The sequence below is a fragment of the Eumetopias jubatus genome, unplaced genomic scaffold, assembly GCF_037043125.1.
Source record: "Eumetopias jubatus isolate StellerSeaLion01/CBP00866 unplaced genomic scaffold, mEumJub1_p1.0 scaffold_7, whole genome shotgun sequence".
NCBI classification, from domain to species: Eukaryota; Metazoa; Chordata; class Mammalia; order Carnivora; family Otariidae; genus Eumetopias; species Eumetopias jubatus.
In genome coordinates this window covers 77,908,160-77,924,877 of record NW_028274813.1, presented here as the reverse complement: position 1 = coordinate 77,924,877, position 16,718 = coordinate 77,908,160, and the positions used below count along the sequence as shown (strand labels likewise).

General features: G+C 36.5%; 1 protein-coding gene across 3 annotated transcripts in view; it reads left to right on the top strand.

The window, feature by feature from the left end:
- The window catches only part of DPH6 (diphthamine biosynthesis 6), a 196,461-nt gene that overhangs the window by 159,580 nt on the left and 20,163 nt on the right, over nucleotides 1-16,718 (top strand). For all 3 annotated transcript variants that reach the window (XR_003611734.2, XM_028119555.2, XM_028119556.2), the window contains exon 7: nucleotides 15,465-15,559. Coding sequence is in view for 2 of the 3 variants with exons in the window: in XM_028119555.2 (XP_027975356.1) it covers nucleotides 15,465-15,559 (95 nt within the window). In the remaining variant the exon portion in view is untranslated. The remainder of the gene's footprint in view (nucleotides 1-15,464; nucleotides 15,560-16,718) is intronic.

The following is a 16,718-nucleotide window of genomic DNA, read 5'->3' as shown; positions in this document are numbered from 1 at the left end:
ATTAGCTTAGTATCTGGCACATTCTCAGTACTCAATAAATGTTAGTGATGTTTAATATTATGAGTAAAATTTGCTATTACTTAAGAATAATTCTGAAACTTTACTGCCTTACAAAAAAAAAAAAAACAAAACAAAACTGGATAGACACTATAACTGGAGATTGTTAACTGACATATATCAACATGTAGGTAACAATTCTAACAGAAAAATTGCAAAATCTATGGAGAACTACTATACAGAAAAGAATATCTCAAAACCAAATCTAGATGTGAGGAGATGCTCAAATGGATTTAGTAATCAGAGAAGTACAAATTAAAGAAACAGTGAGATGTTACCTTGTACCAGTTTGGCAAAAATTAGAAAACTGGATAATGCCAAATGTTGACAGGTGAAGATTTACAGAACCTTAGAAATGTAGATTGGTACTACCATTCTGAAGGGCAGTATTGCAGTTCCTAGATTAAATATCCCCATCCTATCATTCCATAAGGGGACATTAGTGAATATAGTCTTTGCAGGGTTATTTTTGTTGGTGTTGGGGTTGTTGGAGGCAATATGAATGTCCACTGCTGGAAGAGCAGATAGTTAAAATGTGGTGAGTGCACATTATGAGATACAAGTCTGCAGTTAGAAAAGTATATTCGTTGTGCATAGAGCAGCAAAGTGTTGAATGCATAAAAGTAACACTGAAATGAATTAAAAATATAGGCACACAAAATACATTTGCAAAGATGTAGACAAAAGATATACATTAAATATTTTTAAATGTTTGTCTGTCATAAGGGAAAAAAGGGGGATAAAGTATACAAAGAAATCATAATTAGAAAAAACAACATAAAATACCTACATATTGCTGAAAATTTGAGATATAATTAAGTATAGAGAAGTATAAAAAACATAGATTTCTGTCCTGTGATGCACATGGCTAACATGTTGGTATACTCTGTAATGATTTATTTCCTAAGAGTTTATTTTTCACACAAGTTCACATAGTTAAATATTTTATTTACATAATTAGGTTTGATTATACATATAATTTGTGTACTTTGTTCTCTAGCATTATGTCATATTTATTTTCCCACATAATTGAATATGCTTAGAAAATATATTAATGGCTGTGTGGATTCCATCATATCTGTATCCTATGTATGAATGTATTATGACAAATTCAATGAGTTACCTCTTGTTGGAAATATTTGTTATTTCTTAGTTATTATAAACAATGTTACTTATTTTAAAATTGTTATAAACAATGTTATGATTATGATTATTCCTAATAAATCTTCCTATACATTTCTGATTATTACCTGCTTCAGATAAATTCCCAGGAATATAATTTCTGGGTCAAAAAATACAACTGTAAGGATTGTACATTTATTACTCTAAATTAACTATGGATGCATATTTTTCTCATTTAGTGCTCTGAATATGTCATGCCAGTCCTTTCTGGCCTGCCAGGTCTCTGTGGATAGGTCTGTTGCCAATCTAATGTTTCTACCATTGTAGGTTACAGATCTCTTATCCTGAGCTGCTTTCAGGATTTTCTCTTTGTCTCTGAGACTCGTAAGTTTTACTATTAGATGTCGGGGTGTTGACCTATTTTTATTGATTTTGAGGGGGGTTCTTTGTGCTTTCTGGATTTTGATGCCTGTTTCCTTCCCCAGATTAGGGAAGTTCTCTGCTATAATTTGCTCCAATATGCCTTCTGCCCCTCTCTCTCCTTCTTCTGGGATCCCAATTATTCTAATATTGTTTTGTCTTATGGTATCATTTATCTCTCGAATTCTGCCCTCTTGATCCAGTAGTTGTTTATCTCTCTTTTTCTCAGCTTCTTTATTTTCCATCATTTGGTCTTCTATATCACTAATTCTCTCTTCTGCCTCATTTATCCTAGCAGTTAGAGCCTCCACTTTTTATTGCATCTCATTAACAGCCTTTTTCAATTCGACTTGGTTACATTTTAGTTCCTTTATTTCTCCGTAAAGGGTTTCTCTAATATCCTCCATGCTTTTTTCAAACCCAGCTAGTATCTTTAAAATCATCATTCTGAATTCTAAATGAGAAAAATATGCAGCCAAGAATACTATATCCAGTTAGGCTGTCATTGAAAATAGAAGGAGAGATAAAAAGCTTCCAGGACAAACAAACACTAAAGGAATTTGCAAACACAAAACCAGCCCTACAAGAAATACTGAAAGAGGTCCTCTAAGCAAAGAGAGAGCCTAAAAGTAACATATACCAGAAAGGAACACAGACAGTATACAGTAGCAGTCACCTTACAGACAATACAATGGCACTAAATTCATACCTTTCAATAGTTACCCTGAATGTAAATGGGCTAAATGCCCCAATCAAAAGACACAGGGTATCATATTGGATAAAAAAAACAAGACCCATTGATATGCTGTCTGCAAGAGACTTGTTTTAGACCAAAAGACACCCCCACATTGAAAGTGAGGGGGTGGAAAACCATTTTCCATGCTAATGCACACCAAAAGAAAGCTGGGGTGGCAATCCTTAAATCAGACAAATTAGATTTTAAACCAAAGACTGTAATAAGAGATGAGGAAGGACACTATATCCTACTTAAAGGGTCTATCCAACAAGAAGATCTAACAATTATAAATATCTATGCCCCTAACATGGGAGCAGCCAATTATATAAGCCAATTAAAACAAAAGCAAAGAAACACATCGACAACAATACAATAATAGTGGGGGACTTTAACACCCCCCTCACTGAGATGGGCATATCATCTAAGCAAAAGATCAACAAGGAAATAAAGACTTTAAATGACACACTGGACCAAATGGACTTCACAGATATATTGAAAACATTACATCCCAAAGCAACAGAACACACATTCTTCTCTAGTGCCCATGGAACATTCTCCAGAATAGATCCCATCCTAGGTCACAAATCAGGTCTCAACTGGTACCAAAAGATTGGGATTATTCCCTGCATATTTTCAGACCACAATGCTTTGAAACTAGAACTCAATCACAAGAGGAAGGTTAGAAAGAACTCAAATACATGGAGGCTAAAGAGCATCCTACTAAAGAATGAATGGGTCAACCAGGAAATTAAAGAAGAATTAAAAAAATTCATGGAAACCAATGAAAATGAAAACACAACTGTCCAAAATCTTTGGGATACAGCAAAGGCAGTCCTGAGAGGAAAGTATATAGCAATACAAGCCTTTCTCAAGAAACAAGAAGTTTCTTGTTTCTTCTCTCAATACACAACCTAACCCTACACCTAAAGGAGCTGGAGAAAGAACAGCAAATAAAGCCTAAACCCAGCAGGAGAAGAGAAATAATAAAGGTCAGAGCAGAAATCAATGAAGTAGAAGAACAGTAGAACAGATCAAAGAAACTAGGTGCTGGTTCTTTGAAAGAATTAACAAGATTGATAACCCCCTGGCCAGACTTATCAAAAAGAAAAGAGAAAGGACCCAAATAAATAAAATCATGAATGAAAGAGGAAAGATCACAACCAACACCAAAGAAATACAATTATAAGAACATATTATGAGCAACTATATGCCAGCAAATTAGATAATCTGGAAGAAATGGGTGCATTCCTAGAGATGTATAAACTGCCAAAACTGAACCAGAAAGAAATAGAAAACCTGAACAGACCTATAACTACTAAGGAAATTGAAGCAGTAATCAAATATCCCCCAACAAAAAAAGCCTGGGGCCAGATGGCTTCCCAGGGGGATTCTACCAAACATTTAAAGAAGAATTAATACCTATTCTTCTGAAACTGTTCCAAAAAATAGAAATGAAAGGAAAACTTCCAAACTCATTTTATGAGGCCACCATTACCTTGATCCCAAAACCAGAAAAAGACTCCATCAAAAAGAAGAATTACCAACCAATATCTTTGATGAACATGGATGCAAAAAATCTCACCAAAATACTAGCCAGCAGGATCCAACAGTACATTAAAAGGATTATTCACCACGACCAAGTGGGATTTATCCCTGGGCTGCAAAGTTGGTTCAATATCTGCAAATCAATGTGATACAATACATTAATAAAGAACAAGAACCATATGATTCTCTCAATAGATGCAGAAAAAGTATTTGACAAAGTACAGCATCCTTTCTTGATCAGAACTCTTCAGAGTATAGTGATAGAGGGTACATACCTCAATATCACAAAAGCCATCTATGAAAAACCCACAGCCAATATCATTCTCAATGGGAAAAAACTGAGAGCTTTCCCCCTAAGGTCAGGAACACGGCAGGGATGTCCACTATCACCACTGCTATTCAACATAGTATTAGAAGTCCTAGCCACAGCAATCAGACAACAAAAAGAAATAAAAGACATCCAGATCGGCAAGAAGAAGTCAAACTCTCACTGTTTGCAGATGATATGATACTTTATGTGGAAAACCCAAAAGACTCCACCCCAAAACTGCTAGAACTCATACAGGAATTCAGTAAGGTGGCAGGATACAAAATGCACAGAAATCAGTGGCATTCCTATACACCCACAACAAGACAGAAGAAAGAGAAATTAAGGAGTCGATCCCATTTACAATTGCACCCAAAATCATAAGATACCTAGGAATAAATCTAACCAAAGATGCAAGGGATCTGTACTCAGAAAACTATAAAATACTCATGAAAGAAATTGAGGAAGACACAAAGAAATGGAAAAACTTTCCATGCTCATGGATTGGAAGAACAAATATTGTGAAGATGTCAACACTACCTAGAGCAATCTACACATTCGATGCAATCCCTATCAAAATACCATCAGCTTTTCCAAAGAAATGGAACAAATAATCCTTAAATTTGTATGGAACCAGAAAAGACCCCGAATAGCCAGAGGAATGTTGAAAAAGAAAAGCAAAGCTGCTGGCATCACAATTCCAGACTTAAAGCTCTATTACAAAGCTGTAATCATCAAGACAGTACGGTACTGGCACAAAAACAGACACATAGATCGGTGGAACAGACTAGAGAGCCCAGAAATGGACCCTCAACTCTATGGTCAACTAATCTTCAACAAAGCAGGAAAGAATGTCCAGTAGAAAAAAGACAGTCTCTTCAACAAATGGTGTTGGGAAAATTGGACAGCCACATGCAGAAGAATGAAACTGGACCATATCCTTACACCACACACACAAATAGACTCAAAATGGTTGAAAGACCTACATGTGAGACAGGAGTCCATCAAAATCCTAAAGGAGAACACAGGCAGCAATCTCTTCGACCTCAGCTGCAGCAACTTCTTCCTAGAAACATCGCCAAAGGCAAGGGAAGCAAGAGCAAAAATGAACTTTTGGGACTTCATCAAGATAAAAGGGTTTTGCACAGCAAAAGAAACAGTCAACAAAACCAGAAGACAACCGACAGAATGGGAGAAGATATTTGCAAATGACGTATCAGATAAAGGGCTAGTATCCAAAATCTATAAAGAACTCCTTAAACTCAACACCGAAAGACCAAATGATCCAATCAAGAAATGGGCAGAAGACATCAACAGACATTTTTCCAAAGAAGACATCCAAATGGCCAACAGACACATGAAAAAGTGCTCAACATCGCTCGGCATCAGGGAAATCCAAATCAAAACCACCTCACACCAGTCAGAATGGCTAAAATTAACAAGTCAGGAAATGACAGATGTTGGTGGGGGTGCGGAGAAAGGGGAACCCTCCTACACTGTTGGGAATGCAAGCTGGTGCAGCCACTCTGGAAAACAGTATGGAGGTTCCTCAAAAAGTTGAAAATAGAGCTACCCTACAACTCAGCAATTGCACTACTGGGTATTTACCCCCAAGATACAAATGTAAGGATCCAAAGGGGTATGTGCAAGGGGGACATCCCCAAAGGGGATGTTTATAGCAGCAATGTCCATAATAGCCAAACAATGGAATATTATGCAGTCATCAGAAGGAATGAAATCTTGCCATTTGCAACAACGTGGATGGAACTGGAGGGTATTATGCTGAGCGAAATAAATCGATCAGAGAAAGACATCATATGATCTCACTGATATGAGGAATTCTTAATCTCAGGAAACAGACTGAGGGTTGCTGGAGTGGTGGGGGATGGAAGGGATGGGGTGGCTGGGTGATAGACGTTGGGCTCGGTATGTGCTATGGTGAGCTCTGTGAATTGTGTGAGAATGTTGAATCGCAGACCTGTACCTCTGAAACAAATAATACATTTTATGTTACAAAAAAAGAAGAAGACAGTAGGAAGGGTATAATGAAGGGTAGGGAAATCAGAGGGGGAGACGAACCATGAGAGACTGTGGACTCTGAGAAACAAACTAAGGGTTCTGGGGGGGGAGGGGTTAGCCTGGTGATGGGTATTAAAGAGGGCACGTACTGAATGGAGCACCTGGTGTTATACACAAACAATGAATCATGGAACACTACATCAGAAACTAATGGTGTAATGTAAGGTGATTAACATAACTTAATAAATAAATAAACTATGGAATAATCGTTATTATTGCTTCTTAAACTTCTGCAGTTTCCTAAAATTATCATTTGATTAGCGAACAAATGAATTCTAAAATTATTTTATCCTTTGTGGGTTTTTCCCCCAGGATTATTTTCTCATTGTTCAAAAAAGTAGATGAATTTTAATATAAGAGTTGCATAAAATTTTAAAGGTTTAGAACTGTTCCTTAAGTGTTCATTAAGAGTATTCTTATTTTAAGTCAATCAGAGAAAGACATGTATCATATGACCTCACTGATATGAGGAATTCTTAATCTCAGGAAACAAACTGAGGGTTGCTGGAGTGGTGGGGGTGGGAGGGATGGGTGGCTGGCTGATAGTGGGTAGGGTATGTGCTATGGTGAGCGCTGTGAATTGTGCAAGACTGTTGAATCACAGATCTGTACTTCTGAAACAAATAATGCAACATGTTAAAAGAAAAAAGAAAAAGAAGAAGATAGCAGGAGGGGAAGAATGAAGGGGAGTAAGTCAGAGGGGGAGACGAACCATGAGGGACGATGGACTCTGAAAAACAAACAGGGTTCTAGAGGAGAGGAGGGTGGGTGGATGGGTTAGCCTGGTGATGGGTATTAAAGAGGGCACATTCTGCATGGAGCACTGGGTGTTATGCACAAACAATGAATCATGGAACACTACATCAAAAACTAATGATGTAATGTATGGTGATTAACATAACAATAAAAAAATTTTTTAAAAAGAGTATTCTTATTTTCGTGATATTTTACAGTGTTTGTTAAAATTCGTACTCTCGGGTCTTCAACAAATATGTGCTTTGCCTACTTTTATAGTAAAGCTGTGTATTTAGCAAATGCTTACTAAGTGGCATACTCTGTGCTAAGTGCTTTTTATGCATTATTTTATTTGATCAACTAACCTGAGGTTGTGACCATTGATATTTACATTTTACAGATGAGGGATCATTCAGAGGGTGAGTTAATTTTCCACAGTCATACAGCTGGGAAGTAGCAGATGTTGAATATGTGCTTCAGTCTATCTGATTTCAGAACCTATGCTCTTTTGTATTCTTAAAAGACATTTTGAGGATTAAATAATTATATCATTCTTCTTAACTTTAAGGCATAAGATAAATGGTCTTTAATTAATAGTTATACTGTTGGTTTTTGCAGCAGCAGAATAGCATAAAGGTGATGGTTGAAGCGACAGAGTGCATGGGTTATATCCAAGGGAATAAATTGATTAAGAAGAATAGATTACAGAGATTCATGAGGGATATATATAGTTTAGGAGCAGCAGGAAGGCATCAGAGTAGCTTAACAATAGCTTAGAAACATACATGGTATATATATCATAGTATCATGCCACATAAAATTTGAAAAGGATAAGGTCATTGTACTCTCCCAGCGAACTCCTATTCATACTGAGGTACCAATAAACACAACCACCATCCGTCCAGTTTCCCAATGCAGAAAGCTGGGGATTTTCCTTAATTCTTTTTTAACTTTCCTCACTCCTCCATTCAATTAATCACTTACTCAGCTTCCCAACAATATCTCTCAAAATATCTGCCCTCTCCTCTCTGTCCTCACTGCTATTTCCCCAGTTCAGGAAATCTTCACCTCCTGCCTAGATTACTCCAGCAACTTCTCAGTTCTTTGTGCTTCGTAACTTACTCCCCTCCAGTCCATTCTCCACTGTGCAACCAGACTGTTTCTAAGAGATAAATGTGATCAGTTCAGCTTTCTGCTTAAAACCTATCATGGGTTCTCACGGACCTTAGGATAATGACTTAGCATGACTTATGAAGTCCCATAAGATATGTTCTCTTTCTAGTCAGCCTCATCTCACCATTATTCATCTAGCTATGATCCAGCTATGCCATACTTCCTTCAGTTTCTAGTACCCATCATGTGCTCTGGGACTTAACATACACTGTTCTGTCTGGAACAGTCTTTCCTTCTCTCCTGTCTTCTCTCTCTCCCTCGGCCTCTCCCTCTCTCTCTTTTAGACTTTTCTGGTTAACTCATTCTTCAGATATCAGCTTAAGTTTTACTTGGAGAAGCCTTTGGGTTCCGTCTGGTTAGGTACTGTACTTTACAATTCCACAGCATCTCATGTATCCACCAAAGCAATCACTACCCATTATTGTAATTTCTTGTTTAACTTTCTGCCTGTACCTCCAGACAATAGGCTGTTCTCCCCCAGCCTCTCTCCCTGGGAGTATGCATTGGTATCTGGACCATAAGGAGGGCACCCTATTGGTCACTAAGTACTACTGTGCTACACACTGCTATAAAGGAACTAGGAGAGAGTCTTAAGGATTTAGAAAATAGTTTCATGAGAAACTATTCATGAGAAAATAGTTTCATGAGAAAAAGTAACACATAAGGCTGGGGATAATAATGCTCCCATCATTATCCCCAGCACCTAAAACAATGCCAAACCTATAGTAGATACTCAATAAATACTTCTTGAGTAAGTTCTATGAATGATTATATGCAGCATGAAACTATTTTGTATGTTAAGCATATCATTTATAAAATGAAATTTTAGCAGTTATTATAAACCTCATGGTTTTCTATAGATGGTGAGAGGGATGAAGTGTGATTTGATTTGACTTTTTTCATCCTAATTTTAAGATGACTAACAGATAAATGAGGCAGGTTTAAAAGAAGAAAAATCTTGATTTAATAAATTCTCACAATTGGGTTTATTATAATCTTTTAAGGGGATAAAAATTAAACGGAAACCAGATGCCCTTAACTTTTTCAGTTCAATAATCAGTGGCATTCAAATGAAATTATTATGAGTATGAATATTCATCTATATAAATAAGTATGCCAGAAAAAATAGAATCATATAAGTGATTTCCTTTTTACTAGGAATTCACTTTTTAAATGTTCAGACTCCAAGGCATTCTTATAATCCATGAAATGACCCAAGTCAGCCACATCTGTTCAAAATGCTTTTCAAAATGCTTATCTTAACAACAGTTAGATGGCAAACCAATGCTCACTTTCCCCAAAAGCTTTATCTAAAAGAGAACATAGCACAATTTAGATATATGTGAAGCAATGAACATGCTTTTATGCAATGAAAATTATATTGTGTAATAAGTAAAAAAATTATCTTGTTTTATTAATAATCCAACTGGTTAGAAAACAGCAACATATTTCTTTTCAATTGTTTAAGATCCTTTAGAACTTTTATTTTATCTATTGTATTAGCTTTATATCTTTGTATTCATACAAAGGTTAGGACCAAATGGTGGATGCCAGATAAAATAGTATGTGTATTAATCTTACCCAGTGGTTGTCTGGTCCAAATCTTTTTCTATATAACATTCCCCAAATGGCTAAGAATGGGGGTGGAGGGGTAGAATGTGACATCACTGATTCAGTGGCTAATGAGATAAGGAAAACATTGACTGTCACGTGTGAATTTTATTTACTTTTTCAGGTTTCCAACACCAGAGGATAAAAATGCAGTTTCTAGGAGTAGAGAAAAAGAAGTCAGTAACTTTCTCTGCTCTTTTACTTGGTAATTCTGATTAAGAGTGGCTTTATTTCTAGTTCAGATTAGATCTACATGTTATGTCTATCAGGCCCTTTTCTGGGAGTATGCATGGGTATCTGGACCATAAGGAGGACACCCAGTTGGTCACTAAGTACTGAGTGCTACACACTGCTATAAAGGAACTAGGAGAAAGTCTTAGGGATTTAGAAAATAGTTTCATGAGGAAAAAATCACACATGAAAAATTTCAAGTTCAGGAGGTACATAGTGATGCAGTATAGAAATATATCACAAGGCAGCATAGGATAGTCACACAGACTGTAACAAGGGCAATTCCTTTTAAGCTGAAGAAAAGGAAACTAAATATTGGGTTTTATCAGTTTATATTTCATTTTATAAGATTTAGTATCATAAGATCCTTTTGAATTTTTATTTTATTTTATCTGTTGTATTGGCTTTATATCTTTATATCCATGCAAGGATTGGGGCCAAATGGCTGAAGTGTTTGACTGTCAGTCTACAGAGTTTGATTTTTATGGAATAGGTAATAGTCACCAAAAAGTTTTAAGCAGATGAGTGCCATGGTCATTTATTGTTAAGGAAAGTTAGTATGGTGATAATATATATGATAGATTGGGAGGTGTGAAAACTAAGCAGGAAGATAAGAGATGACTGTAATAGTTCAAGTGTGAAGTGATCATGAAGGATGTTAGAATAGAAGACGTTTGTACGCTCTATCCATCTTATTCACTGCCATGCCCCTCACATATAGAATAGGATCTGGCACTTAGTAAGTACTGAGTAAAGATTTGATTCAATAAATGAATTAATAAAAAATTTTAAAATGTAGGCTCTGTGGCAGAAGGAATGACAGAAGGAAAGGAAGGAGTTAAGTTCTTCAGTATTTCAAGCTTTCAGTGTGATCAAACCATTACAGAAATACAAGATTGAGCAGGGAGAAGTGGTTATGAGAAAAAAAAATCAAGAGCTTTGTTTTATTCATGTTAAATTTAAAACAAGGCTCCCAAGTAAAACTCGATAAGAATTTTGAGTGGGGACTAATATATGGGAGAGAGATGAGTGGCTAGGGTTTTTGCTTTGAGAACCATTTGCATAGAAGTAATAGATATAGTAGTGGTCATGATCCTCAAAGAAGGGAATACATAGATAAAAGAGCAGAAGGCCCAAGGGAAGGACAAATTAATCTAAGAGAGAAAAAATACCATGTATTGAATGTTTCCTGTGCATTAGGGACTGAGTTAAAAGCTTTGCATGTATCATTTATCTGTTTTAACAGTCACAACATGCCCTTAATAAGGGTAGGTATTACCTAGGAAAATGGAAATTCAGAGAAGTTAAGTAACTGATCCCAGGTCCTGTGCCTAATAAGTGTTGGAGCCAGGATGTGAACCTAGATCTGTCTATCCCTGGTTTCCATCTTTGCTGAAACTACTCTCTGTTCATGAATTTCATCTATCTTTTTCACTAAATCCTTTAACATACTTGCAATAGTTACATTATAGTCTTTGCCTATTGAGTCTGATATTTGATTAATGTCGTGTCTGTTTCTGCTTTTCTGTTTGTTTTTCTATTGATTATAGGTCACAGTTTTTCACTTTTTGACATCTATTTTTTTTTTACATATTTTATGGTAGATACCGAATAAAAAAGAACAGTAGAGACTAAAGTAAAATATTATTTACTATATTATTATAGTAAATATTACCCCCCCAAAAGCCACATCCCTTCCTCTGTATGACAGCTAGTTTGGGGTGTTTATTCTGTTTAATCTCCAGTTGAGCTGGTTCTGATATGAGTTGCATTTAGTTTCAGTTTACTACTTGTTTCAAATGCTTTAAGAGTAGTAATCAGGTCTCTTCATTTATCAGGGCTTGTGGTCTATGCTTCAGTGAGTCTAGATATCTCTGTCTCTGTCTCTCCTTTTCTTCCCCTCCCCTTTTCACCCCTTTCCTCCCCTTTCCTCTCCCCTATCTTTCCTCCCTCCCTCTCCTCCCCTGCTTTACTATCCTGCCACCAGTGTTTTGTGCCTTTTCACAGGCTTATTGCTCTGAGCCTCTCCTTACCTTCTTCCTGACCTTCCAAGCCTTGGAAAAAAATCTTAGTTTTCCTGCCCTGTCTCCAGCCTTTGGCACGGTGAAAGCTCAATAGAAAAGACTCAAGGAGCAAATGTTTCCAAAGGAATCTCTCTCCTCTTCTGTCCTGGCCCCGGCCTTCTGCATGTAGCCACTATGTGCACTTGGTTAAGGCCTTTGGGAAAGAATTGGAAAGCTATGGGAAAGAATTGGTAGGCTATACAGACTCCCCGGGTCTCCTCTGGACTCTAACAAGCCATCACAGAAGTCCACAGATGGTCATGTGTTTGGCTGCTTTCTACACACACTGATGGAATTCCCTCATCTGTGGAAGAATATTGTTTTCCCATTAGGAAGGTGGCTATTGATCTTTACTCACCTAGGAAAGGCTCACCCTGATCTGGAATTTAGTTTATCCAGATTTCTTTACATTCTCACCTCTCTGTATGTAAAACAAAAAAGCATGATTTTGTAACCTGTCTGGCATACTTTTGCTGCTACGGTGAGAATAACTGTACTTCGACTTTTTACATACGAACTGAAACTGTTAAATATATTTTAATCATTAACGAATATTGGGCCTTAGTGAAGAAATAGGCAATAGGAGAAAATATTTATTTTTCACTTTTCAATAAAGATTGCTATTTTGTGTACTTAAATTATGGAAAGAATCATGACGATTCAGTGAGAAACCAAACTTTAGAAAAACTCTTACCTATTTAGCATTTTCAGTGACAGTAAGACTGATAGAGAAACTTATCAAAGGGAATTGCAAAACCATATTTGGAATGATCAAGTGTTAGCATGCAATAATGGCAATTTTGAGTTGAAACCAGACACAGACTGGAGACATGTTAGGAATAAAGTTGCAACTTTCTGTGAACAGTGCAAGTATTAGAACAAAGACTTAACAGGCTTTAGAAAACTAAATTGAATGTTTTGTACCACAAACATGTTTCTGGAATGTGCATGTCTGGATTCTCCACTTCCCTAAACTGACCCTCTCTATGATGGGTATACATCATGCTTTTGTGCTACAAAGATGTCGATTTCTAAGAGAATGCTGTGTCTTAGCACAAAATTCATTACAGAAAGTGGTTGACTAGCATGGGCTTCACTTCTTCAGAAGCTTTTCACAGAATATCAAAGGGTCTTGAAGCTGGCTGAAAGTAAGCCAATAAAGATGGATTTTTTCTCTGAGGACTTATGTCTATTAGAGCTTGAAGCTAGTAGAGTTTAGAGTGGCTGCAAAAGACATAGACGACTTCTTGGTTCATCTGCTATAGAAACCACTGAGCTCTTTATTCAGATTTCTTGGCCTAAAATCTGTGTTCATGCTGATGAATCAGTAATAGAAAGGGAGAGGAGATTGTGTGTGTTATTTATAGATGCTACATCACTGTTTTATTATCTTGCATTGTTGAAATATAGGGTGTAGTATATTTGATAAGCTTCAAAAGACCAGGGATGTTGTCTTGTTTACTTCAGATCTTCCTCATCTCACACGACCTGCCTAATAATCATCGTTCAATAAGTACTGGTTGAAGAAGTGATATGAATTAATATTATGGAGATATTTTTGTGAACTGAAAATATCACTGGATACATACAAATTTTAGATTTCCAAATACTGGCAGTCTTTTTATAATGATAATATGTTGGTTTAAGATAGCAGCTTATATTATTTTTACTAGAGACTAATAGAACTACTTCAGTAGGATAACAGCCATGCCAACTTTAATTTAAAAATCCAGTTATTCTTTGGTGGTAGATTATAGAAATTATGCAAAGCTTAAGTAAAAAATTTTCCAGTGAAAGGAAGCTAATAATTGATAAGGTATACTCCCTCATAAAAAGACTTACCATAAAGGGGAGATCAGAAGGTTCATTTGGTGGAAAGTTGCTGAATGGGAAGACCAGTGAAAAGGATATCATCAAAAAAGAGGACAAACCCTAGCCAGCAGAACGAGGAAACATCCCTGAAACCCATATCCTGTTATTATTTCTACATTTATATTGCAGAGCAGATATTAATTTAATTTGATTTAATATGGTAAAGTAATCTGTTCCTGTTATCTGCTCCCATAAGGACCAACTGCCATAATTCTGTCTTGCCGCTTCTCTACTTCATGACTCAAGGTGGTGAAAATTTCTGCTTTGCTCTTGTGAACTCATACAGAAAATGCCACCCCAGCTTTCTTTCCTTCACTTTTCTTACTGTTTGGCTTTACGGTGTCATTCACATTACTGCTGATCCTTGAAAAGAGCAGTAGAATTCTCACAGATCCATGCTTTAAGTCGCTAAGGGCACATAGTCAAGAGTTTAAATGTAATGGATGCAGAATTATAGCACAACCACAAAAATAACTAGAGAAATAAATGCATAACTATATAAACCTGAAGACTTAGGCCATAGTGCCAGCACAGTGAACATCCATGGAGTCACTCTTCCTTTGGGCAATGAGGACTTTGGACTAGGAGAGGCTATAAGCAGGGAAAGCTATGAAATTCAGAGTGAAGGAGATAGAACATAGTAATAAAGCCTCAACACAAGAACAGGAAGCTTTTCTGACATCGTCAGTGAGAGTGTTCCCTGCCACTGATTCCAGCCATATACCAGCCGAATGGGAAATTATTTTACTCCCAGTCTCAAGATTATTTAAATAATATAGCTTATATTTAATGCAGATTGCAGGTTGTTCGTTGTTTCTTTGCTTGCTTGTTTTTTTAATTTCAGGTTTAATTAGACAACATGATAAGCTATCCCAAACTTTCTTGGAGTCAGACGTTCCTAAGGCTTGTCTACAGCTTTGGAACTTCATCAGTTCTCAGTACCTTTGGAACTTCACCATTAATAACCTTAAGCATAATAACCATGTTTGTTGACTCCCTTTTGTTCACAGGCCAAAGGAGAGCCCTTAGATTGCTTTCTCTGTGTCTCCAAGAAATGCTCTAAACACAACCTATTTTTACCGCCATTCACATATAGGTCAAAGGGCAGGGGGAAGCCCAGTTTGGCCACATGCAGTCTAATTTACTACCTCATGACTAAGTACCTTTTCTCCTTAGCCTTCTTTGAATCTAAAGCTAGTGTCATTCCTAAAATTTATGGTAATCTCTAAGTTTTCTTGTTACACATAAAGTGTTGGCCCTTTACATCTTTTTATAAGGATTTTGAGATTAATAAAACTCCTGTGCTTTAATGATAACATTTTCAAATGGCCTTAAACACATGTTTTAAGTAGAAATATAAAGTTATTTTCCTGTGGCTTGTGATATATTTTGGAATTAAAGTTTCTTGCATGGATTTTTTTTTTAGGAAAAAATAATATTAGTTAAGTGAGCATTTTTGCTGTCTAATTTTAAGTTTCCTGTTTTATTGTTGTTGTTGTTCTCTTACTTCCAGCTTTCTAAGAAGTATGGAGTCCATGTTTGTGGAGAAGGTGGAGAGTATGAAACATTCACTTTGGATTGCCCTCTATTTAAGAAGAAAATAATTGTGTAAGATATCATTTCAGCATTTTCTTCCCTTTCCTTAAATTGAAGTGATGGAAACAACTTAACATTAAGCTTGAGGCAACTTTTGTTGGTAGAAATAGAACGTGTCCTCTAAGTTCACAAACACTCAATTTGTTTAATACCAGTGAAGTCGTCTGAATACCTAAATCAATACCTGACAAGACGAGGCCTTCGTAGAAGGCTATAAACTTTTTAGACATTGCACTTTCGTTTACTTGCTGATTATGCCCTGCAGTAAAAGTGGTACCTACACACTGACACTTTTATCCTTTCATGAAGTGTGAATTGCCTATATTATTTATCTTTCATTACAGCCACATTTGATAAACTGCCACATCAGTAGCCTGTGGGTTCCATTAACTCCATCCTCTCCTTTTTCTTGGCTTTTACAACTTGGAATAGTAATGCTAAACATTTCTCTTTTACTATTTGGGGTTATTTTTACATATAAACTTTGTTTTTGAGTGAATTCGGTTTATGGTAAGCACTGGGATTTCTTTGCCCTAGATTGTTAAAATTAGTGTAATGAAAAACAAGAACTTTCTTTTTTTTTCAGTCTGTTAACATTGTTATCTGTACTCTAATTTGTGTTGCTCTTCTCCTATGCTAAGAGAGCACTTTATCTGCTTTTCCTAAGCTCTTATTCTTGGAAAAGATTGGCAGAATTATGCTTGACTTCAGGAACCACATCTGATGAAAGATTGGCGTCCTGTATCGAGTGGACAGCTTCAACATGTTCACCACTAAGGGGTGATTTCTTTCTACATATTAATAACAAGCAGAGGAGTGATCTATGAAAGTTAAAACGGGACGCCTAGGTGGCTCAGTCAATTAAGTGTCTGCCTTCAGCTCAGGTCATGATCCCAGGGTCCTGGGATTGAGTCCCGCATCGGGTTCCTTGCTCGGCAAAGAGCCTGCTTCTCCCTCTGCCCTTCCCCTTGCTTGTGCTCTCTCGCTCTCTCACTGACAAATAAATAAATAAAATCTTTTTTTAAATAAAAGAAAATTAAGACAACTCTAGGTGAATTTTCTAAAAAATACATTTATCTAGTGAAACATGGCCAAGGCATTTTTCATTATCATATATGTATATTCATCCACTCTTACTTTTTTCATGTTCTTTTAACTTCTTTTCCATTAA